This window comes from Mobula birostris, chromosome 2 (assembly GCF_030028105.1).
Source record: "Mobula birostris isolate sMobBir1 chromosome 2, sMobBir1.hap1, whole genome shotgun sequence".
In the NCBI taxonomy this organism is placed as follows: domain Eukaryota; kingdom Metazoa; phylum Chordata; class Chondrichthyes; order Myliobatiformes; family Myliobatidae; genus Mobula; species Mobula birostris.
This window is the reverse complement of record NC_092371.1, coordinates 10,346,440-10,367,133: the sequence shown is the minus strand read 5'-3', so window position 1 is coordinate 10,367,133 and position 20,694 is coordinate 10,346,440. Positions and strand designations below refer to the sequence as shown.

Sequence of the window (20,694 nt, the reverse complement as noted above, 5' to 3'; positions counted from 1 at the left end):
AAGATATTGCTGAACTCTCCAGCCAGTTGGTCAGCACAGGTCTTTTGTACTTGGCTAGGTACCCCCATCTGGGCTGGGTGCTTCCTGTGCGTTTACCCTCTTCAGGGATGCACTCACGTTGGCCTCAGAGACTGAAATCACAGGGTCATTTGGGGGGGGGGAGGTCAATGGGAGGTTATGATGGTTCCTCCATGTCAGAATGACAATTGAAAGCATTGAGCTCATTGGGGAGCAAAGCAATGTTGTCACCTATGTCGCTTGGTTTCACTTTGTTGGAGGTGATAGCACTCAAGCCCTGTCACGGAGATTCAAGTTTGGTCCAGAAATGCCACTTTGCCAATGAGGTGACTTTCCAGAGATTGTACCTCTTGTATCTTACTCGGTCACCAGACCTGAATTCCACTAATCTAGTCCTCAGCAGATTGCCGATCTCATAGTTCATCCAGGGCTTCTGGTTGAAGAGACTCCAAATGATTTTGTCACCAAATAACTCTGTTGCATTTAGTATTTCAATAAGATTTGAGTAATCTTGTGTGTGTATATATTGTTTGATTAAGCCTTCTTGTTTATTTAAATAACTAATTACGGGCTATATATAAAAATATTTGAATCGCATATGTCACCACGCTACCGCGTGATACGTGGCACACCTCGCTTAAAGTAAGCATGAAGTTAAACTCACTTTTTGGACTCCCATGTCTTCCTTTGAATTAGTTTATTGTTTTGAAGTTACAAAACATAATATTGGCGATGAGGTAAAACAAAGCCTGAGGTGGCTATCTGGCTGTTGAAGCGAAGTAAGATGTTCAAACTAAAAAAAACAGTGAGGAATGGGGAGTGAAAAAAAAACACAGACCAGTACATATAGAGACTGCTGAGTTTTTTTTAAAAAGGTATTAAATGAAAGAATTCACGGTTTCATAAAGAGTGTGTACTAAGTGATAATAATCATTAAAAAAAAGCAGAAATGGCTGGCTACATCGGAAAGATTGACTCATTGAACAATGTTTTGAAGCAAATGCTATAGCCAGTGAGAAACTTTGCTGAGTGAATTGGGTTTAAAGGCATACAGTTTGCTTTGAAGTTTAACTGTTCCAACAAAACAATCCAAAATGAGATTTGCTGATATTGTGAAAGTAATGCAGGAGCAAATCTCATTGTCGATTGCAGAATGCTTCAGGTTTCATAGGCGGAATCAAAAAGAAGGGGTCTGTGTTTCAATGTACGCGGCTGAATTTAAGTAATTGAACTTTGTCAATTCAAAATGTATGTGGCTGAATTGAAGTAATTGTCTGAACTTTGTCAGTTCAATCATAGGCTTAATGATGCACTGAGAGATTATTTAGTTTGTGGATCTTACAAGAAAGCATTCAAAATCAGCCCCCAACTGAAGCACAACTTACACTGAAATTCCTGTATCAATGGAAATAGCAGACAGAGATGCAGTTGAGTTGCAGTCAGGAATGAGAATGAGTGGAACAAAATTGCAAAGTCTAAACAGAAACTGGTCTGGCCAAACAAATTGTGTTACTATTGTGACAGGGGCTCACATATACCAGAACAATACAGATTCAAAGACAAAACCTGTGGAAAATGCAACAAAGTAGGTCACATACAAGGAGCATGATGGGCAGATAAACTAAATGGATTGCACAAGGAAGAGAAAAAGTTGCAGTGTCGAAAAGAGCGGTAATCTGCTGTTGGTGAAAAATCTGATAATGATGTGTGAGGCACAGGACTGAGTACCCTTGACATTTACATGTGAAAACTAACAATAGATGAGCAATATGGCTTATGCCAGAAGTGAACGGCAAATTAATTAAAATGGAATTGGACACTATTTCAGTCATTCCACAAAATAAGTTAGAACAGCATGTCAAAGACACCAAACTGAACCTGTAGACATTCAGCTAAGAACTTATACCGGAGAAAAGATAACTCCTGTGGGAATGACGTCCATGACAGTGAAATACAACAACCAACAAGCCACTTTGAGCTTGTAACTGGTAAAAACAGGAGGGCCAGCATCGTGGGGTATGGTTGACTGAGACAACTACAACTTGATTGGGGATCCATCCACCATTTGTGTGGCACATCCCCGGCAACAGAGTCATCTGAAATTGAACTAGGAAAGGTACTGGATGATTCCACGACTGACTCCATGCCTAACACCCATGGTCCATTGCCCAGCAGAGGGCAAACAACTGTTGGTGCCAGCCTCTGTGCCTCTGGTTGGAAAGCATATTGGACCAAGGAAGGACCATGCTGCTCAGAGGAAGCGTGAAAGTGACAAGGAGCTTCAGGAATGTTTTAAGCATTTGGCATTTGTGAGTCTAAAGAACCAGACTCTACTCTGCATGCATTAGGGTTTTGTCATGAACTTCAAGTGGGAGACAAAAAGGTGTTTGTGAAAGTAGATGCAAAGACCAGAGACCAGCCAGATGGATGGAAGGCCAAATTAAAAGGAGTCGGTGGAGATACGAAAACAGAGAATTCATCAGACGAAGTTGTGGATATGGAATCGAAGGGGAGAGATCAGATCATAAAGGGAGCAAGAGAATGATAAATAAGTGAATACTCCAGAGAGCTAAATGCACCTTCCCAAGATCAAGACGCACAAGCTAGAAAAGCAGCTACCACTGTCAGAACCACTTCCTGCAGTCTCAGAGTCAACTGCGACACCACCACAGAGGGGGCCCCAGAGCCTGACGCACAGGCCTCACCTGCCAAGGAGAGTGAATCCCCCTCCCCCATAAGAAAAGATGTTATCCCACAAGATTAAGGAATCTTCCACAGCGACTAGATCTTCAGGCATGAATGCAACTATTTAAACATCAACAATGCTGTGGATGTCTGTATATAGTCAGTGCATTATATAATATACTGTGTTTATAGTTGAGCATTCTAAGTTATAGTTGAGTTGCTAAGTTTATAGCTAAGCAGGGAGGAGTGTTGTCTATTTGGTATTTCAGTAATATTTGAGAAATCATATATATTTGATTAAGCATTCTTGTTCATTTAAATAATTATGGGTTATATGTAAAAATATGTGAATTGCATACATCATTACATTATCATGTAATACATGTGTGCCTCGCTTAAAATAACACAGTTAGACTCACATTTCAGACTCCCCTGTCTTCCTTTGAATTAGTTTAATGTTTTCAAGTTACAAAAATAACACACTTGTCTGTGACAGTTTTTATAGAGTCCGTGACAACTATGGTATATACATTCAGATCCTCAAATGAGTCCTAAAACGCGGTTCCTCCTACCACTTGAAGCAAGCCCACAGCCGCCCGTCGCCTCAGCTCTGTTGTCCTAGTCTCTGGAGCTTTGCTTGTTCGTCTCTGCAGTATGAGGTAGGAGAAGGACAGCCAAGTGATCAGATTTCCTAAAATGCGGTCTAGCCATGGAATGGTAGGCATTCCTTATTGTAGGATTCCAGTGGTCCAGTGTATTGGGACCCCTGGTGCTGCAGGTCATTTGCTGATGATAAGTGAGCAGAGATTTCTTCATAGAAGCCCGATTGAAGTCCATGACCATGGCTTTAAATGTGAGGAGTGGGCCATTTCTTGTTTGATGATGGCAGCAATCAACATCTCAAGAGCCTGATTAACATCGGCTATTGGCGGTATGTAAACCACGGTCAGGATCACAGAGAACTCTTCTCGTAAGCAGAATGGTCGGCAGTTGTTCTACTCTTGTTTCCCTGACCTGGATAATGATTGTTAGATGTTCCAGGTCAGCGTAACAAGAGTACAACAAAACTGATGTTTCCAAGCACCACAAAGCATTTATCCTGAAACACAGACCCTCCATCTTTTGTCTTCTCCGAATCAGCGGTCTGGTCCACCCTATGTATCAAGAACCCTATGGGTCTTACCAACATATCCGGCATGTCCAGAGTGAACCATGTCTCTGTGTAACACAGGACACAGCAATTCCTCATCTCCCTCCGATATAGCAATCTTACCCTTAGGTTCTCATTCTCGTTCTCCAGCGACTGTACATTTTCTAACAAGATGCTGGGTGGAGGAAGTTTCATTCCTCTGTGTTTCAGTCTGGTCTGGAGTTCTCTCCTGCTCCCTCTCTTCCAGCTCTGGTGATGAACCTTTTTCCACTTAACCGTGCCGTACCTGGATGTTTGAGAGTTAAGTCTGCTGAAGATAGTGAAATTTCTAGTTCATTAAAGCGGTTAAACAGGTTTAGATTACGAAGACACACAGTCCTCTTTTAATGTCATTTAGTAATGCATGCATTAAGAAATGATACATTATTTCCTCCGGTGTGATATCACAAAACACAGGACAAACCAAGACCGAAAAAACTGACAAAACCACATAATTATACATATAGTTACAAACAGTGTAACAATACCATAACTTGATGAAGAAAGTCCGTGAGCACAGTAAAGTTCAAAGTTTCTCAAATATCCCACATCTCACACAGACGGGAGAAGGAAGAAAAACTCTCCCTACCATACCTGACCACAATCCGACTATGAGCCATCTGAAAACTTCCAGCTCTGATCAGCTCTCCGACACCAAGTACTGAGCACAATCTCTGTCCGAACGATTCGACCTCCTTCTCGGTTGCCAAAAGCAGGCAAGGCCGGGAATTTTGAGGCCTACCCTCCGAAAGATTCCCAATCACGCAGTAACAACAGCAGCGAACGGGCATTTCAGAAATTTCTCCAGATGTTCCTCTGTGCTTTCACGTCCATTCTCCATCAAATCAGAATTGTCCACAGCCCCTACTTAACAGATACAACATCATTTTTCACCGGAGAGCTGCGCACCAGCTATGGAATGGTAGGCGTTACTTTGCTTAAAGGGGAACTGCAGGCTGCAGATTGCAGTGAGTGCAATGTAGAAGTTTTGTAAGCAGCCTGCCACACGTCACTGCAGTTCACCGGCGTCTCCTTGGCATGCATCGCAGCCTGGTACGGAAACATCAATGCCAAAGCACAGAAAGTGGTGGACACAGGCCAGTCCATCGCGGGTAAAGCCCGCCACACTGCTGAGCACATCTACACGGAGCGCTGTCGCAGGAAAGCAGCGACCAACATCCAGGACCCCCACCACCCAGACCACGCTCTCTCCTTGTCGCTGCCATCGGGAAGGTGGTCCAGGAGATTTGTGTCCCACACCGCCAGGTTCAGGAACAGTAATTACCCCTCAACCGTCAGCTCCCGGGCCAGCACAGATAACTTCACTCACCCCAACACTGCACTGATCCCACAATCTACAGACTCACTTTCAAGGGCCCTTTCCAACTCGTCTTCTCAGTTTTAAATTTTTTATTTGCACAATTTGTTTTTTGTGGCGGGGTTTTGCACACTGGGGGAGGGGGTTTGTAAGAGCTTTTGTGTAGCTTTTCATTGATTCTATTGTATTTCTATGTTCCGCTATGAATGCCCACAAGAAAATGAATCTCAGGTTAGCAACACACATCAAAGTTGCTGGTGAACGCAGCAGGCCAGGCAGCATCTCTAGGAAGAGGTACAGTCGACGTTTCAGGCCGAGACCCTTCGTCAGGACGAACTGAAAGAAGAGATAGTAAGAGGTTAGTATATGGTTTTATTCATGTACTTTGACAATAAATTTACTTTGAGCTTTTGAACTCTTTTGCACATTGGTTGTTTGTTTACGTGTAGCTTTTCATGAACTTACTCACTAAAACTTAGACACTTGGAGTATCGCGCTCAGTGTTGGACACCCTGTTATGGGAAAGATGCTGGTAAGCTGGAGAGAGTGCCGAAGAGATTGATGGGATTTTCTGGTTTCTGACCCCTCCCCTCCACCTTCCTTTCCAGTCCGAACAAAGGGTCTCGGCATGAAACATCGGCTGTTTGTTCCCCTCCACTGATCCTGCCCGACCTCCAGCGTTTTGTGTGTGTTACTTACAGCTTCTCCCTCCTGAAAGTCCTTCACAAGTCTGCAACGTACATGACTCGAATGTGGTCTACTCTGTCCAGGACTGACAGCTTCTTCCCACAGACCGTAAAACCACTGAACTCCCCACCACCGCCCTGGTCTCATCACATTTAGAACACCAGTAGCATTATACTATTTGCTTTATATCTTGTGTCATAAATACAGCTCATTATTTGTTAATTTATTTGTCCTGTTGTGCACCCTGGTCCAGAGGAACGTTGTTTCGTTTGGTACCACACATGCGTACTGTTGAATGACAATAAACTTGAAGTTGATTAACAGGGTACTCGTTCACTTTCACTCCATCCGCCAAAAGCGGAATTTCCCAGTGCCCAAGCACCTTCATTCCTTCTCCACTTCTGTTCTGACATTGACATGATGAGGTCAGGTTGGGGAAGCATCATCTCATGTTCCATCTGGGTAGCCTCCAGCCTGATGGCATGAACTTCAGTTTCTCCTAATCATTTTTTCCTCTGCCCCTTTCCTCTTCTATTCCCCACTCTGGCCTCTTCTGTTCAACTGCCGATCAACTCCCCCGTCATTCTTTCTTCCCTTCCTCCCAGGTCCTCTCTCCTCCCCTACCAGATTCATTCATCTTCACCCCTTCGCCTTTTCCACCTGTCACCTCCCGGCTTCTAACTTCATTCCTCCCCCCAACACCCAGTTGACTGCACCTATCACCTTCCAGGTAGTCCTCCCTCCCTACCCCCCTCCACCTTTTTATTCTGGCGTCTTCCCATTTCCTCTTCAGTCCTGATGAAGCGTCGACTTCATTCATTTCCATAGTTGCTGCCTGACCTGCTGAGTTTCTCCATCATTTTGTGTAAATTGCTATGGATTAACAGATCCCGGTCCTCCCTCCGCTGTGGTTTTACACGCCCCCCAGCTGCAGTGGAAGAAGACAACAAGGTGCCGCCTGCTGCAGTGAAATAGCGCATCCATTATTGTCGGCCGATGGTAAATGCGCCGGCAGCCCCGTACCCCTGAAAAGGAACCTTCCCTTTAAGACAAGGCGCGCCCTACTTGCGGTAATACTCCGTCGGACACTTCCGGTGGACGAGGCCCCGCCCCCTGGTCGTAGTCCCGCCCCTCGGCGAAGCCCCGCCCCCGCCCCGTGGCTCTTTAAGTGGTGGCGCGGCCTCGGGCTGCAGGCTGAGCGCAGCGAATGAGGCAGGGGGGTCTCTCCTCCCCGCCGTCCCGCGATGGCTGAGTCGGGAGCCGGCGGGCGGTGCAAGCTCAGCTCGGTGAGTGTCATCCCGGGGGACGGCCACTGCGTGCCCCTTCCTCTCCGCCTGTCTGCTCCGGGAGCTTCCCGGCTCGGGACCCCCGTCAACATGACCGTCCCGGCGTGTCCAGGTGTCCGGTCACAGCCCCCCTTCCATTCGCTCACCGGCCCGGGAACACCGTTACTTTTCTTGCCCGTCCACGGCCCCGGTGCGGGTCCGGGACTCCGATCACTACTCCCTGACCGACACCTGCCGCACTAACGCCGGTTCGGTCTTCAGCCAGGCCTGGGACCACTTTTACCGACCCCGCCGGCACCCCTGACCTGCCCTCTCTCCCTTCCCCACGTCCGACCTGACCTGTCCGCCCCCACCGTTACCCAACCCCCAGGTTCCTTGGTCACCCCGTCTACCTCCACCCTCCCTTCCTGCCGCAAATCCGCTTTCAACCCGCTGCAACTGCCTGCCCGACTCTTTCCCCCTCCCGGGGTCCCGAGCCACTCTCGGTGGGTGGGTGGGTGTGCGTGCTGTCGTTCCATCTGAGCTTGGCACTGTCCTGTGTGAGTCAGCCTCGCTTTGTGCACTTCAGACCGGGGCGAGCTGCGTGAATCGTGGCTTTGTTTAGTCTGCTGTCTGCTCCAGACCAACGACAGGGTTCGGATACAGGGTGGGGAGGGGAGTAGGAGGCGTGGCTGTGTATCTGTCGCCCGGTTTGGACACGCGATGAGCCCGAACAGCAATGGGGAGCAGAAATCCTGAGTGTCTCTGCCCAGTGTTGGTGTTTGACGTTCCGCCAGAGCACCAGTAATAGTTTCCAGTGGGAATGAATACGCAGCTTGTCCTGCTCCCATCCACGGCCCTTCTGTGTTCCTGAGTCCAAAGGTGACTGTTGGTGCGGAGAGCTGTTGGTGTGTGCGCGCAGACAACTCCGGCCTCCCCCACTTTCGAGATGACCTCAGCCATGCAACTATCACGTGGAATGGGGGAATGGGCCGGGACCGCACTTGTTGGTGTCATGGTAGGGTTTGGAATTCTGGTGTGTAGGGGTCTGTCACTGTATACCACTGGGGTACAGTACCCATGGTGATGGGTCTGTCACTGTATAACACTGGGGTACAGTACCCGTGGGGACAGGTCTGTCACTGTATAACACGGGTACAGTACCGGTGGGGACGGGTCTGTCACTATAACACGGGTACGGTACTGGTGGGGACAGGTCTGTCACTGTATAACACTGGGGTACAGTACCGGTGGGGGCGGGTCTGTCACTGTATAACACGGGTATGGTACCAGTGGGGACGGGTCTGTCACTGTATAACACTGGGGTACAGTACCAGTGGGGATGGGTCTGTCACTGTATAACACTGGGGTACGGAACTGGTGGGGACAGGTCTGTCACTGTATAACACGGGTACAGTACTGGTGGGGATGGGTCTGTCACTGTATAACACGGGTACAGTACTGGTGGGGACGGGTCTGTCACTGTATAACACGGGTACAGTACCGGTGGGGACAGGTCTGTCACTGTATAACACCGGGGTACAGTACCGGTGGGGATGGGTCTGTCAGTGTATAACACCGGGGTACAGTACTGGTGGGGACGGGTCTGTCACTGTATAACACTGGGGTACAGTACTGGTGGGGATGGGTCTGTCACTGTATAACACTGGGGTACGGTACCGGTGGGGATGGGTCTGTCAGTGTATAACACTGGGGTATGGTACCGGTGGGGACGGGTCTGTCACTGTATAACACCGGGGTACAGTACCGGTGGGGACAGGTCTGTCACTGTATAACAAATGGGTACAGTACCGGTGGGGACAGGTCTGTCACTGTATAACAAATGGGTACAGTACTGGTGGGGACGGGTCTGTCACTGTATAACACTGGGGTACAGTACTGGTGGGGACGGGTCTGTCACTGTATAACACTGGGGTACAGTGCCGGTGGGGATGGGTCTGTCAGTGTATAACACCGGGGTACAGTGCCGGTGGGGATGGGTCTGTCAGTGTATAACACTGGGGTATGGTACCGGTGGGGACGGGTCTGTCACTGTATAACACCGGGGTACAGTACCGGTGGGGACGGGTCTGTCACTGTATAACACTGGGGTACAGTACTGGTGGGGATGGGTCTGTCACTGTATAACACTGGGGTACGGTACCGGTGGGGATGGGTCTGTCAGTGTATAACACTGGGGTATGGTACCGGTGGGGACGGGTCTGTCACTGTATAACACTGGGGTACGGTACCGGTTGGGACAGGTCTGTCACTGTATAACACTGGGGTACAGTACCGGTGGGGACGGGTCTGTCACTGTATAACACTGGGGTACAGTACCGGTGGGGACAGGTCTATCACTGTGTAACACTGGGGTACAGTACCAGTGGGGACGGGTCTGTCACTGTATAACCTCAGCTCCTGATTGATAAGTCAGGGAACTGGAGCTGGATACACTCAGGACCATCTGGGAGGCTGAGAACTTCCGAGATGATCTTTACTGAGACCAGAGTGCAGGCTTCAGATAGATGGGTCACCACCAGGAGAAGTAAGGGGAGGAAGCAGTCAGTGCAGGGTTCCCCCATGGTCATTCCCCTCAGCGACAAGTGTACCCCTTTGGGTACTGCTGGGGGGTTTGACCTATCACCACAGCAGCAGCAGCCAGGCTGGCTCCGAGATGCATCAGGGAAGGGTAAAGTCAGGTGGAGTGGTGGTTACAGAGGACTCGATAGTTAGGGGAATGGATGAGATTCTGTGGCAGGATGTCTCAGAGCAGCTGAAGATTCTCAAGAGGGAGGGTGAACAGCTAGAGGTGATGGTGCACATTGGCACCCGATGACTTGGGTAGGAAGGGGGAAGGAAGTCCTGCGCAGGGAGTATATGGAAGAGACTGAAGAACAGGGCCTCCAAGGTACTCATCTCTGGATGACTTCCAGTGCCACATGCTACTCGGGTCAGGAATAGGATGATGGTAAATGGCTGAGGGACTGGTGTGGGGAGCTGGGCTTCAGAATTCTGGATCGTTGCGATCTCTTCTGGGGAAAGTACAGTACGCCCCTGTTCAAAAAGGACAGGCTACACCAGAGCCTGCAGGAACCTTGAGGGCAGCTTTGCCGGAGCTGTTGGGAAAGGTTTAAGCTAAGTTGGGAAGTGAAAGGAACTGGCTGAGGATGGGGAAGTTGGTTTACAAGTTGCAGCGAGACGGAGGATGGACAAGTGGATGATAGGGTAAAACTGCAGTCAGAGGGATGAAGTGAAATGTAACATGGGGATTAAAATTCAAGAGGGTAGTGAACACAAGACTGAAGGTATGATATTTGAATGCACGCAGTGTATAGTATAAGGGTAGATGATCTTATAGTGCAGTTAGAGATTGGTAGGTATCATGTTGTGGGCATCACTGAACCTTGGCCGAAAAAAAGATCAGCTGAGAGCTTAACATCCAGGAATACACCTTGTATCAAAACGACGGGTGGGTGGGCTGACTCTTTGAAAAATTATATCCTTAGAAAGAGTTGACATTGGATCAGAAGATGTAGAATCGGGGCAAAGAGACCCTAATGGGAGTTGTATACAGGTCTCTGACCATTAGGCAGGCTGTGGGATATAAATTCAATGGGAAATGGAAAAGGCATGTTAAAAGGGCAGTGTTATGATAGTCATGAGACATTTCAATATGCCCGTAGGTTGGGGAGAATCAGGTTAGTGCTGGATCCCAAGAGTTAGAATTTGTAGAATACCGAGGAGAGGGCTTTTAGAGCAACCTGTGAATTGAGCCCTGTGCGGCTGGTTTCTAAATTGGGTGCTGTGTAATGAACCAAAACTTGATGAGGGAACTTGAGGTAAAGGAACCCTTAGGAGGCAGAGATCATAATATGATAGAATTCACCCTACAATTTGAAAGGGAAAATATAAAGTCAGATGAATCATGATTTTAGTGGAGTACAGTGAATTATAGAGGCATGAGAGGAGCTGGCCAAAGTTGGCTGGAGGGGACACTGGAAGGGATGACATAAGGATAGCAGTGGCTGGAGTTTCTGGGACAATTTGGAAGGCTCAGGTTAGATGCATCCCAAAGATGTAGGGAGGGTGAGGCAACCGTGGTTGTCAAGGGAAGTCAATGACAGCATAAAAGCAAAAGAGTAAAATTTGGTGGGAAGGTAGAAGATTGGGAAGCTTTTTAAAAACCAACAGAAGGCATCTTTTAAAAAAAAAACATAAAAAGAAAAGGTGAACTATGATTATGAAGACACGCAGTCCTCTTTTTTTGTCATTTAGTAATGCATGCATTAAGAAATGATACATTATTTCCTCCAGTGTGATATCACAAAACACAGGACAAACCAAGACTGAAAAAACTGACAAAACCACATAATTATAACATATAGTTACAACAGTGCAATAATACCATAACTTGATGAAGAAGTCCATGAGCACAGTAAAGTCCAAAGTTTCTCAAATGTCCCACATCTCACGCAGACGGGAGAGGGAAGAAAAACTCTCCCTGCCATGCCGACCACAATCCGACTCTGAGTCATCCGAAAACTTCGAGCTCTGATCAGCTCTCCGACTCCGAGTACTGAGCGCCACCTCTGTCCAAACGATTCGACCTCCTTCACGGTCACCAAAAGCAGGCAAGGCCGGGGATTTTGAGGCTTACCCTCCGAAAGATTCCCGACCACACAGTAACGACAGCAGCGAACAGGCATTTCAGAAATTTCTCCAGATGTTTCTCTGTGCTTTCACGTCCCTCTCCATCAAATCAGAACCGTCCACGGCCCCTATTTAACAGTTATGACATCATTTTTCACCGGAGAGCTGCGCACGCGGAGGCGCGCCGCCAACTTCTCCTCCCGTCTATGAAGGTACGCGAGCCAATAATATAAAAGAGGATCCAAAAAGTATTTTTCAGGTAGATACAGAGTTAGAGAGGTGACAGTGGGTATTGGACCACTGGAAAATGACACTGGAGAGGTAGTAATGAGGGACAAAGAAATGGCGGATGGACTTAAGTATTTTTGCATCTGTCTTCACTGTGGAATTGTGCAGTGTGGCGGAAATTCAAGAGTGTCAGGGGGCAGAAGTGAGTGCAGTTGCTATTACTAAGGAGAAGCTGAAAGGTCTGAATGTAAATAAGTCAGATGGATTACGCACCAGAGTTTTGAAAGAGGTAGCTGGAGAGCTTGCGGGTTATTAGATTCTGGAATGGTTCCAGAAGACTGGAAAATTTGCAAATGTCACTCCACTCTTTAAGAGGCAGAAGAAAGGAAATTTTACGTCAGTTAGCCTGACTTTAGTGGTTTGGAAGACTTTGGAGAGAAATTATTAAGGATGTGGTTTCAGAGTGTTTGGAGGTGCATGATAAAGGCCAATGTCAGCATGGTTTCCTGAAAGGGAAAACTTGCCTGACAAATCTTGCAATTCTTTCAGGAAATAACAGGCAGGACAGATGAAGGAGAGTTATTGGATGTTGTTTACTTGGATTTTTCAGAAGGCCTTTGGCAAGGCGCCACACATGAGACTGCTTAACAAGATAAGAGTCCGTGGTATTACAGGAAAGATGCTGGCATGGATAGAAGCTTGGCTGATGGGCAGCAGGCAAGGAGTGGGAATAAAGGGGGCCTTTTCTGATTGGCTGCTGGGGACCAGCAGAGCTCGGTATTGGGAGTGGGAGTCGGTATTGAGAGTGCTTCTTTTCACCTTGCGTTAACAATTTCAATTAGGGAATTGATGGCTTTGTGGCCAGGTTTGCAGCTGATGCAAAGATAGGTGGAGAGGCAGGTAGTACTGAGGAAGCAGGGAGTTTGCAAAAAGGTCGTGGGCAGATTGGAAGAAAGGCGAAGAGGTGGCAGGTGGAATATACTGTAGGGATGTGTACGGTCAGGCACATTGATAATTTCAGTCCGGGGAGGAGAGTCAAAAGTATAAGGTTCAAAGGGACTTGGGAGTCCTTATGCAGGATTCCCTAAAGGATAACTTGCAGGTTGAGTCAGTGGTAAGGAAGGAAAATGTGATGTTAGTATTCATTTTGAGATGGCATCCATTCGTCTTGCGAGACCATGGATCTGCGCCTGGAAAGTCTTGCTTCAGTCCAGGTCTCCAGGGCGCAGGCCTGGGCGAGGTTGTATGGAAGACTGGCAGTTGCCCATTCAGCCAGTCTCCCCTCTCCATGGCACCGATGTTGTCCAAGGGAAGGGCAAGGGCTGATACAGCTTGGCAGCAGTGTCGTCGCAGGAGTTGCCAGAACGAGGTTGAAGGCAACGTCGGACTGCCTTAGGGACTCCAGCTCCAGATTTGTCCTCAGGGTTTACTCCCGAAGCCTTTCCCATGAGTGGGTATGGCCGCAAGGCAGCGGAGGTTTGAAATCAGAGTTTTCCCTCTCTTAGATGGACTGTCTTCCCAGGCTGACGAGCTCTATCTACCCGAAGCACTGGTTTTAAGGCACCAGGACCCACCTTCGCCTCTTCTCCTGTCAGTAGAAACAGTTCTGCTGGGCTTAGAGGCTAAGCCACACGAGAAGGCCAGGAGTTGGACATGGTTGTCAGAGGCTGTTTGAGGTGCATGCCGTGAGGAGCACTTTTAGATAGTGGGAGCTTGTCCCCACTACCACTCCTCGGCTTGACAACCTTGGAACCTCTCATTTTGAGAACACTAGAATATAAGAGCAAGGATGTAACACTGAGGCTTCATAAAGCACTGGCCAGACCACGCTTGGAGTATTTTAGGCCACTTGTTTAAGAGAACGTGCTGGCACTGGAGAGATCCAGAGGAGATTCACGAGAATGATTCTGGGAGTGAAAGGGTTAATGTGTGAGGTGTGTTTGATCACTCTGGGCCTGTAGTTGCTGGAGTTTAGAAGAATGGAGGTGGGGGGGAGGGTGATCTAAACAGAGTGAATGTGGAGAGGGTGTTTTCTCGTGTGGGTGAACCGAGGACCAGAAGGCATGGTCTTAGAATAGAGGAATATCCGTTTAGAACGGAGATGAGGAGAGGTGAATCTGTGGAATTCATTGACACAGGCGGCTGTGGAGGCCAAGTCATTGGGTGTATTTAAAGCAGAGATTGATAGATTCGTGATTAGTAAGGGTGTCAAAGCTTACGAGAAGGTAGGAGAATGGGGTCGAGAGGGATAATAAATCAGCCATGATGGAATGGCAGGGCAGACTCAATGGGCTGAAAGGCCTAATTCTGCTCCTATATCTCATGGTTTTATACAGTACCGTTGGGGATAGGTCTGTCACTGTAACACCAGGGTATGGTCTGCTCTCCAGTGACCCTTTTCACCTCCCTCCCCGTCTTTGAGGTCAGCTGTGACAGGCGCTGGAGGGGCAGGCTTGAGGAGGTGCAAAAGGCAAAGTCTCTCTGCCTGACATGAATTCCACCTGTTTATTACAGCCGGCGACTGCTCCATCGTTTGAAATGACTGAGCGCGTGCTGGGAGTGAAGCTGCTGCCCGGTAAGAGGGGTCAATGAGAAGGGAGATTCGAGCTCTCCCTGAGGGGTGGGGAATCTCCCTGTCCCTGGGGTGCAGACAGCAGGTGAGGGTGGGGGAGGGCAGCCAGTGACTGGCGGGAGAGATGGGATGTGGTGTCTGGGCAGGAAGCTTGCAGAGTGGGATGCTTAAGGAAACTTTGCAGAGAATTGTGGGAGGGAATGGTGGGGAGAGAGTTCTAGGGATAAATCAAAGTATTGAGTACAAGAGTTGGAATGTTATGATGAGGTTGTATAAGGCATTGGTGAGGCTGAATCTGGAGTATTGTGTACAGTTGTGGTCATCAAATTACAGGAAGGATATAAATAAAGTTGAAAGAGTGCAGAGAAGGTTTACAAGGATGTTGCCGGGACTTGAGAAACTCAGTTACAGAGAAAGGTTGAATAGGTTAGGACTTTATTCCCTGGAGCGTAGAAGAATAAGGGGAGATTTGATAGAGGAATATAAAATTATGATGGATATAGATAGAGTGAATGCAAGCAGGCTTTTTCCACTGAGGCAAGGGGAGAAAAAAAAACCAGAGGACATGGGTTAAGGGTGAGGGGGGGAAAGTTTAAAGGGAACATTATGGGGGGCTTCCTCACACAGAGTGGTGGGAGTGTGGAATGAGCTGCCAGATGAGGTGGTAAATGTGGGCTCACTTTTAACACCTAAGAAAAACTTGGACAGGTACATGGATGGGAGGTGTATGGAGGGATGTGGTCCGTGTGCAGGTCAGTGGGACTAGGCAGAAAAATGGTTCGGCACAGCCAAGAAGAGCCAAAAGGCCTGTTTCTGTGTTGTAGTTTCTATGGAAGATGGAGAGGAAGGGAAGGGAGGGGGATGTTCATTTAGAACCGAGATGAGGAGGAATTTCTTTTTAGCCAGAAGGAGGTGAATCTGTGGAATTCATTGCCACAGACAGCTGTGGAGGCCAAGTCATTGGGTACATTTAAAGAAGAGGTAAGAGGGAATACAGGGAGAGTCACAGTGAGAAGGAGGAGGTGAGGAATGTGGTTTGGGGGGGATTAGAGTCGGGAAAGGGGAGGGAGTTGGAATAAGGGAGAGGAAAAAATGGTTGGATGGTCTTGAGGGGGAGGAAGAGTCCGGGTGAAGGGAGAGGGAAGCGGGGGGTGAGATGAGGTGATGGGGAGTGTTGAGGAGCAGGACAGCCTGTATGGGAGAGTGGGGAGAAGGTGAAAGATGGGGAGGGTGGAGAGAAGGCTCTGGTTTGGTTGGGATATTCTGTGACTGAACCTACAGTCTGGGTGGGGATTGCTGTCAACTGCTCTGTAATCAGGTGCCCACAGCCCTGGCACACTCCACTGGCACACCATACCCTGCTCAGACATCTGGGTGTCTGTTGTGCCCCAGCAGACCATGCCACAGACCACTTTGGGTTTTGGGACAGGGTCATCTAGCCTCTGGAAGTTGCTCTGTGACAGGACCCACTCTCACCCCCACTTCTCACTCCACCCTCTCCCTGATGAGTCTTCAACCCGACCCACACCCATTTCACCCTGTGACCGGTGAGCTCTGTGCTGAAGACCAAAGTGGGAGGCTTGATATCTACAAGGCCAGGCCCATGGGCTCTGGGTGGAGGTGTGCTGGAAGGGGTGGGTGAGGAGAGACTCTCAGCTGGTGAGGGTGTGGATTAGTTTCTCCTCTGTCCTCACCCGAGTTTATTCAAAGTAAATTCATTACCTAAGTACACATATGTCACCATGTACAACTGAGATTAATTTCCTTGCAGGCAATCACAGTTTAATGCAAAGGAACATGGTAGAATCAATGAATGACCGCATCCAAAAGGCCTGACAATAATTAATGTGCAATAGACAACAAACTCTGCAAATAATGGTTCAATTTGATATCAGAGAATGTATACAACCCGAAATTCTTACTCTTCACAGACATCCACAAGATGAGAAACCCAAAAGAATGTATGATAGTAATATCAAAGTTCCCCGCCCTGTCCCACACACAAACAGCAGCAGAGGCAACACCCCCCCCCCATGAAAACAGCAGCAAAAGCCCCCAAAGAGACCTTGAACTACAGTCCAACAGAACTACAGACCATCCCAGCACTTTGGTGTATCAGACAGGCCCCCCCCCAGTGAAGGGACGAGAGGTCACTCCTGCAACGAGAGTGGAGACCAGCAACTCGCTGTTCCAATGTTCCAGTCCTCCACGTTACTCCTCCAAGCTCTGGACTCTGAGACCGTTGTGCTCTGACCCTCCAGTGAGAGACAGAGCTGTTGCTTGAGTACAGGGTCTTTCTGACAAGCAGCACCCTCCGCCTCCTGTCTTGACGTCTCAGTCGGTGAAATCGCCAGGGGACTGGGTTGTCTGCGGGGTTGCCGCCCACCCCGAAGGCAGACACCTTCCAGGCTGCTCCTGGAGATATCGAGATGCCTGGCCACTTGGCCAATACAAAAACTCACTGCTTGCGGAGAAGTGTAGTTTGAACTGTAGATCGCGGACTCCGACAGACCCCCAGCCACCTGGGGGGTGGGGGGAAGACATGAGAGAGGGTTAAGCTGTTTCGCAGACGAACTGGAAGAAGTCGCCTGGGTCTGCAAAAACCACTGGCACCATCTTTCCTCGTTCCTCCCAAAAGAAAATAATAATAAATAAGCAATAACTATCAAGAACATGAGATGAAGAGTCCTTGAAAGTGAGGTTGTGGAATTTAGTCCAGTGCTGGTGTGACTGAAGCTCCCCGTCCCTCCACCAATTCATAGTTACAGGGTAACCAGTTCTGTTCTACGCTGTTGAGGAAGGGAGGGGCTCACCTCGAATTCTGATTCATTTATTTATCACTTTGTACATTGAAACACACAGCGAAATGCATTGTCTGCATCAATAAACAACACTCTGGGGGCGTGCTGGGGGGGGGGGCAGCGCACCAGTATCGCCATGCGGTCCAGCGCCAACATCGCATACCCGCAATGTTCAGCTGCCACAACGCAAGCACCAGCAAATAGGCCCTTCAGCCCACCAAGTTGGTCCTAACCCATTTACAGCAATCCCATTTTAATCCCCCCACATTCCCATCAGATCCCACCCCTCGGATTCTACCCCTCACCCACACAGTGGAGGGGGGGCATTTCCACGGGGCGATTAATGCACGGAGCCCATACATCTTTTGGAATTGGGGAGGAAACCAGATTCCCTGTGGGGGGGGGGAGAGGGATGAACCCATTGGTCACAGAGCACGTGAATTTCACACACAGGCAGACACGCACACACCTCCAACCCCAGTGCTTGTCCCTGGATTCTCAGACTTCTAGACACCGGGCTTCCTTTGAACTTCACCCCCTGAGCTCACCAATCAGGAGTTTGACCTTCGGGCCAAGACCCTGGTTAAGTGCTGTAGTTAACTGGAATTCTTCCCTCCCAAACGCACCCCCACCCCAGCCCCCGCCGCTCTCCAGAGAGGGTTCATTGCACTCAGACAGATGGTAGAGTCATTTAATACCTATTGATTATTGTCACGCATACCAAGACAGAGTGAAAAAACTTCTGCTTGCATGTGAGATTGTTCCATTCATCAGAACGCCGGGGGAGTAATGTGAAACGTAATGCAGAATGAAGTGTTACAGTTACAGAGAGCACAGCGCAGGCTACAAGGGTCACAACGAGATAGCCTTCACTGAATGAAAGCTGGACTGCTTTATTATTTGTTACAAGAACATTGAAAAGCTTCAGAATCAGGTATACTGCCACCAATGTATGTCATGAAACGTGTTGTTTTGCAGCTGCACTCCAGTGCCATACACAGCAACGCATTAAATTGCAAAAAGAAATGTACATGTGTAAAGAACTAGTGCGTAAAGGGAGCAAAGTTGGGTTCATGGACCGTTCAGAAATCTGATGGCGGAGGGGAAGAAGCTGTTCCTGAAATGTTGGGTGTGTCCCCGATGGCAGCAATGAGAAGGGGGCACGTCAATAGAACATAGAAACCTACAGCACATTACAGGCCCTTCGGCCCACAATGCTGTGCTGACCATGTAACCTACTCTAGAATAAAAGGCATCCGTTAGTCTTGCGAGACCATGGATCTGCACCTGGAAAGTCTTCACTCTCCAGGGCGCAGGCCTGGGCAAGGTTGTATGGAAGACCAGCAGTTGCCCATGCTGCAAGTCTCCCCTCTCCACGACACTGATGCTGTCCAAGGGAAGGGCATTAGGACCCATACAGCTTGGCACCAGTGTCGTCACAGAGCAATGTGTGATTAAGTGCCTTGCTCAAGGACACAACACGTTCCCTCAGCTGGGGCTCGAACTCACGACCTTCAGGTCACTAGTCCAATGCCTTAACCACTTGGCCACGTGCCCACACCCTACGCTAGAAACTGCCTAGAATTACCCTACCACATAGAAAAATAGGGGGCTAAGCTCCATGTGCCTATCTGAGAGTCTCTTAAAAGACCCTATTGTGCCCACCTCTACCACCGTCGCTGGCAGTGCAATCCACACACCCACCACTCTGTGTTTTTATTTTTTAAAAACTGGTCACCAACTGACCTCCATGCAGAATATGACCCGTCTACAACCACTCTTTGCCTTCTGTGGGCAAGTCATTCTGGATCCACAAAGCAATGTCCCCTTGGATCCCATGCCTCCTTACTTTCTCAATGAGTCTTGCATGGGAAACCTTATCAAATGCCGTGCTGAAATCCATATACACTACATCCATTGCTCTGTTGTCATCAATGTGTTTAGTCACGTTCTTAAAGAAATCAATCAGGCTCATAAGGCACGACCTGCCTTTGACAAAGCCATGCTGACTATTCCTAATCATATTATGCCTCTCCAAATGTTCATAAATCCTGCCTCTCAGGATCTTCTCCAACAACTTACCAACCACTGAGGTAAGATTCACTAGCTTATAGTTTTCTGGGCTATCTCTACTCCCTTCCTTGAATAATGGAACAACATCTGCAACTCTCTAATCCTCCGGAACCTCTCCCATCCCCATTGCTGATGCAAGGATCATCACCAGAGGCTCAGCAATTTCCTCTCTTGCTTCCCACAGTAGCCTGGGGTACATCTCATCTGGTCTTGGCGACTTATCCAACTTAATACCTTTTAAAAGCTCCAGTGCATCCTCTTTCTTAATGTTTATACATTCAAGCGTTTCAGTCCTCTGCAAGTCATCCCCACCACTGCCAAGGTCTTTTTCTCTGGTGAATACTGAAGCAGAGTATTCATTAAGTACCTCCGCTACCTCCTCAGACTCAGTGCACACATTTCCACTATCGCATCTGATTGGTCATATTCTCATCCCCTTGCTGTTTACATACTTGTCGAATGCCTTGGGGGGTTTCCTTAATCCTGCTCACCAAGGACTTCTCATGGCCCCTTCTGGCTCTCCTAATTCCATTCTTAAACTCCTTCCTAGCAAGCTTGTAATTTTCTAGAGCTCTAACAGTACCTAGTTTCTTAAACCTTTCATAAGCTCTTCTTCTTAACTAGATTTTCTACATCCTTTGTACACCATGGTTCATTTACCCGACCATCCTTTCCCTGCATCAATGGAACATACCTGTGCAGAACTCCATGCAAATATTCCCTGAATATTTGCCTCATTTCTGCCGTGCATTTCCCTGAGAACATCTGCTCCCAAGTTTCTGCCTAACAGCATCATATTTCCCCCTACCCCAATTAAATGTTTTCCCAAATTGTCTGCTCCTATTCCTGTCCAGCGCTATGGTAAAGGAGATAGAATTGTGATCACTACCTCCAAAATGCTCTCCCACTGAGAGATCTGACACCTGACCAGGTTCATTTCCCAATACCAAATCAAGTACAGCCTCTCCTCTAGCTGGCTTATCTACATATTGCATCAGGAAACCTTTCTGAACACACCCAACAAACTCCACCCCATCTAATAGTCATAGTCATACTTTATTGATCCCGGGGGAAATTGGTTTTTGTCGCAGTTGCACCATAAATAATAAATAGTAATAAAACCGTAAATAGTTAAATAGTAATATGTAAATTATGCCAGGAAATAAGTCCAGGACCAGCCAATTGGGTGACTTCCTATGACGCTC

General features: G+C 48.2%; 1 protein-coding gene across 2 annotated transcripts in view; it reads left to right on the top strand.

Moving 5' to 3' along the window:
• The first annotated feature begins 7,061 nt into the window (after positions 1 to 7,061).
• The window catches only part of LOC140212112 (myotubularin-related protein 10-A-like), a 39,805-nt gene continuing 26,172 nt past the window's right edge, over positions 7,062 to 20,694 (top strand). Inside the window, exons 1-2 of one of the 2 annotated variants that reach the window (XM_072282661.1) lie at positions 7,062 to 7,183; positions 14,558 to 14,618. In XM_072282661.1, the coding sequence (XP_072138762.1) occupies positions 7,142 to 7,183; positions 14,558 to 14,618 (103 nt within the window). In that variant the 5' untranslated portion in view covers positions 7,062 to 7,141. The remainder of the gene's footprint in view (positions 7,184 to 14,557; positions 14,619 to 20,694) is intronic. The other variant, XM_072282672.1, reaches the window with a different exon arrangement.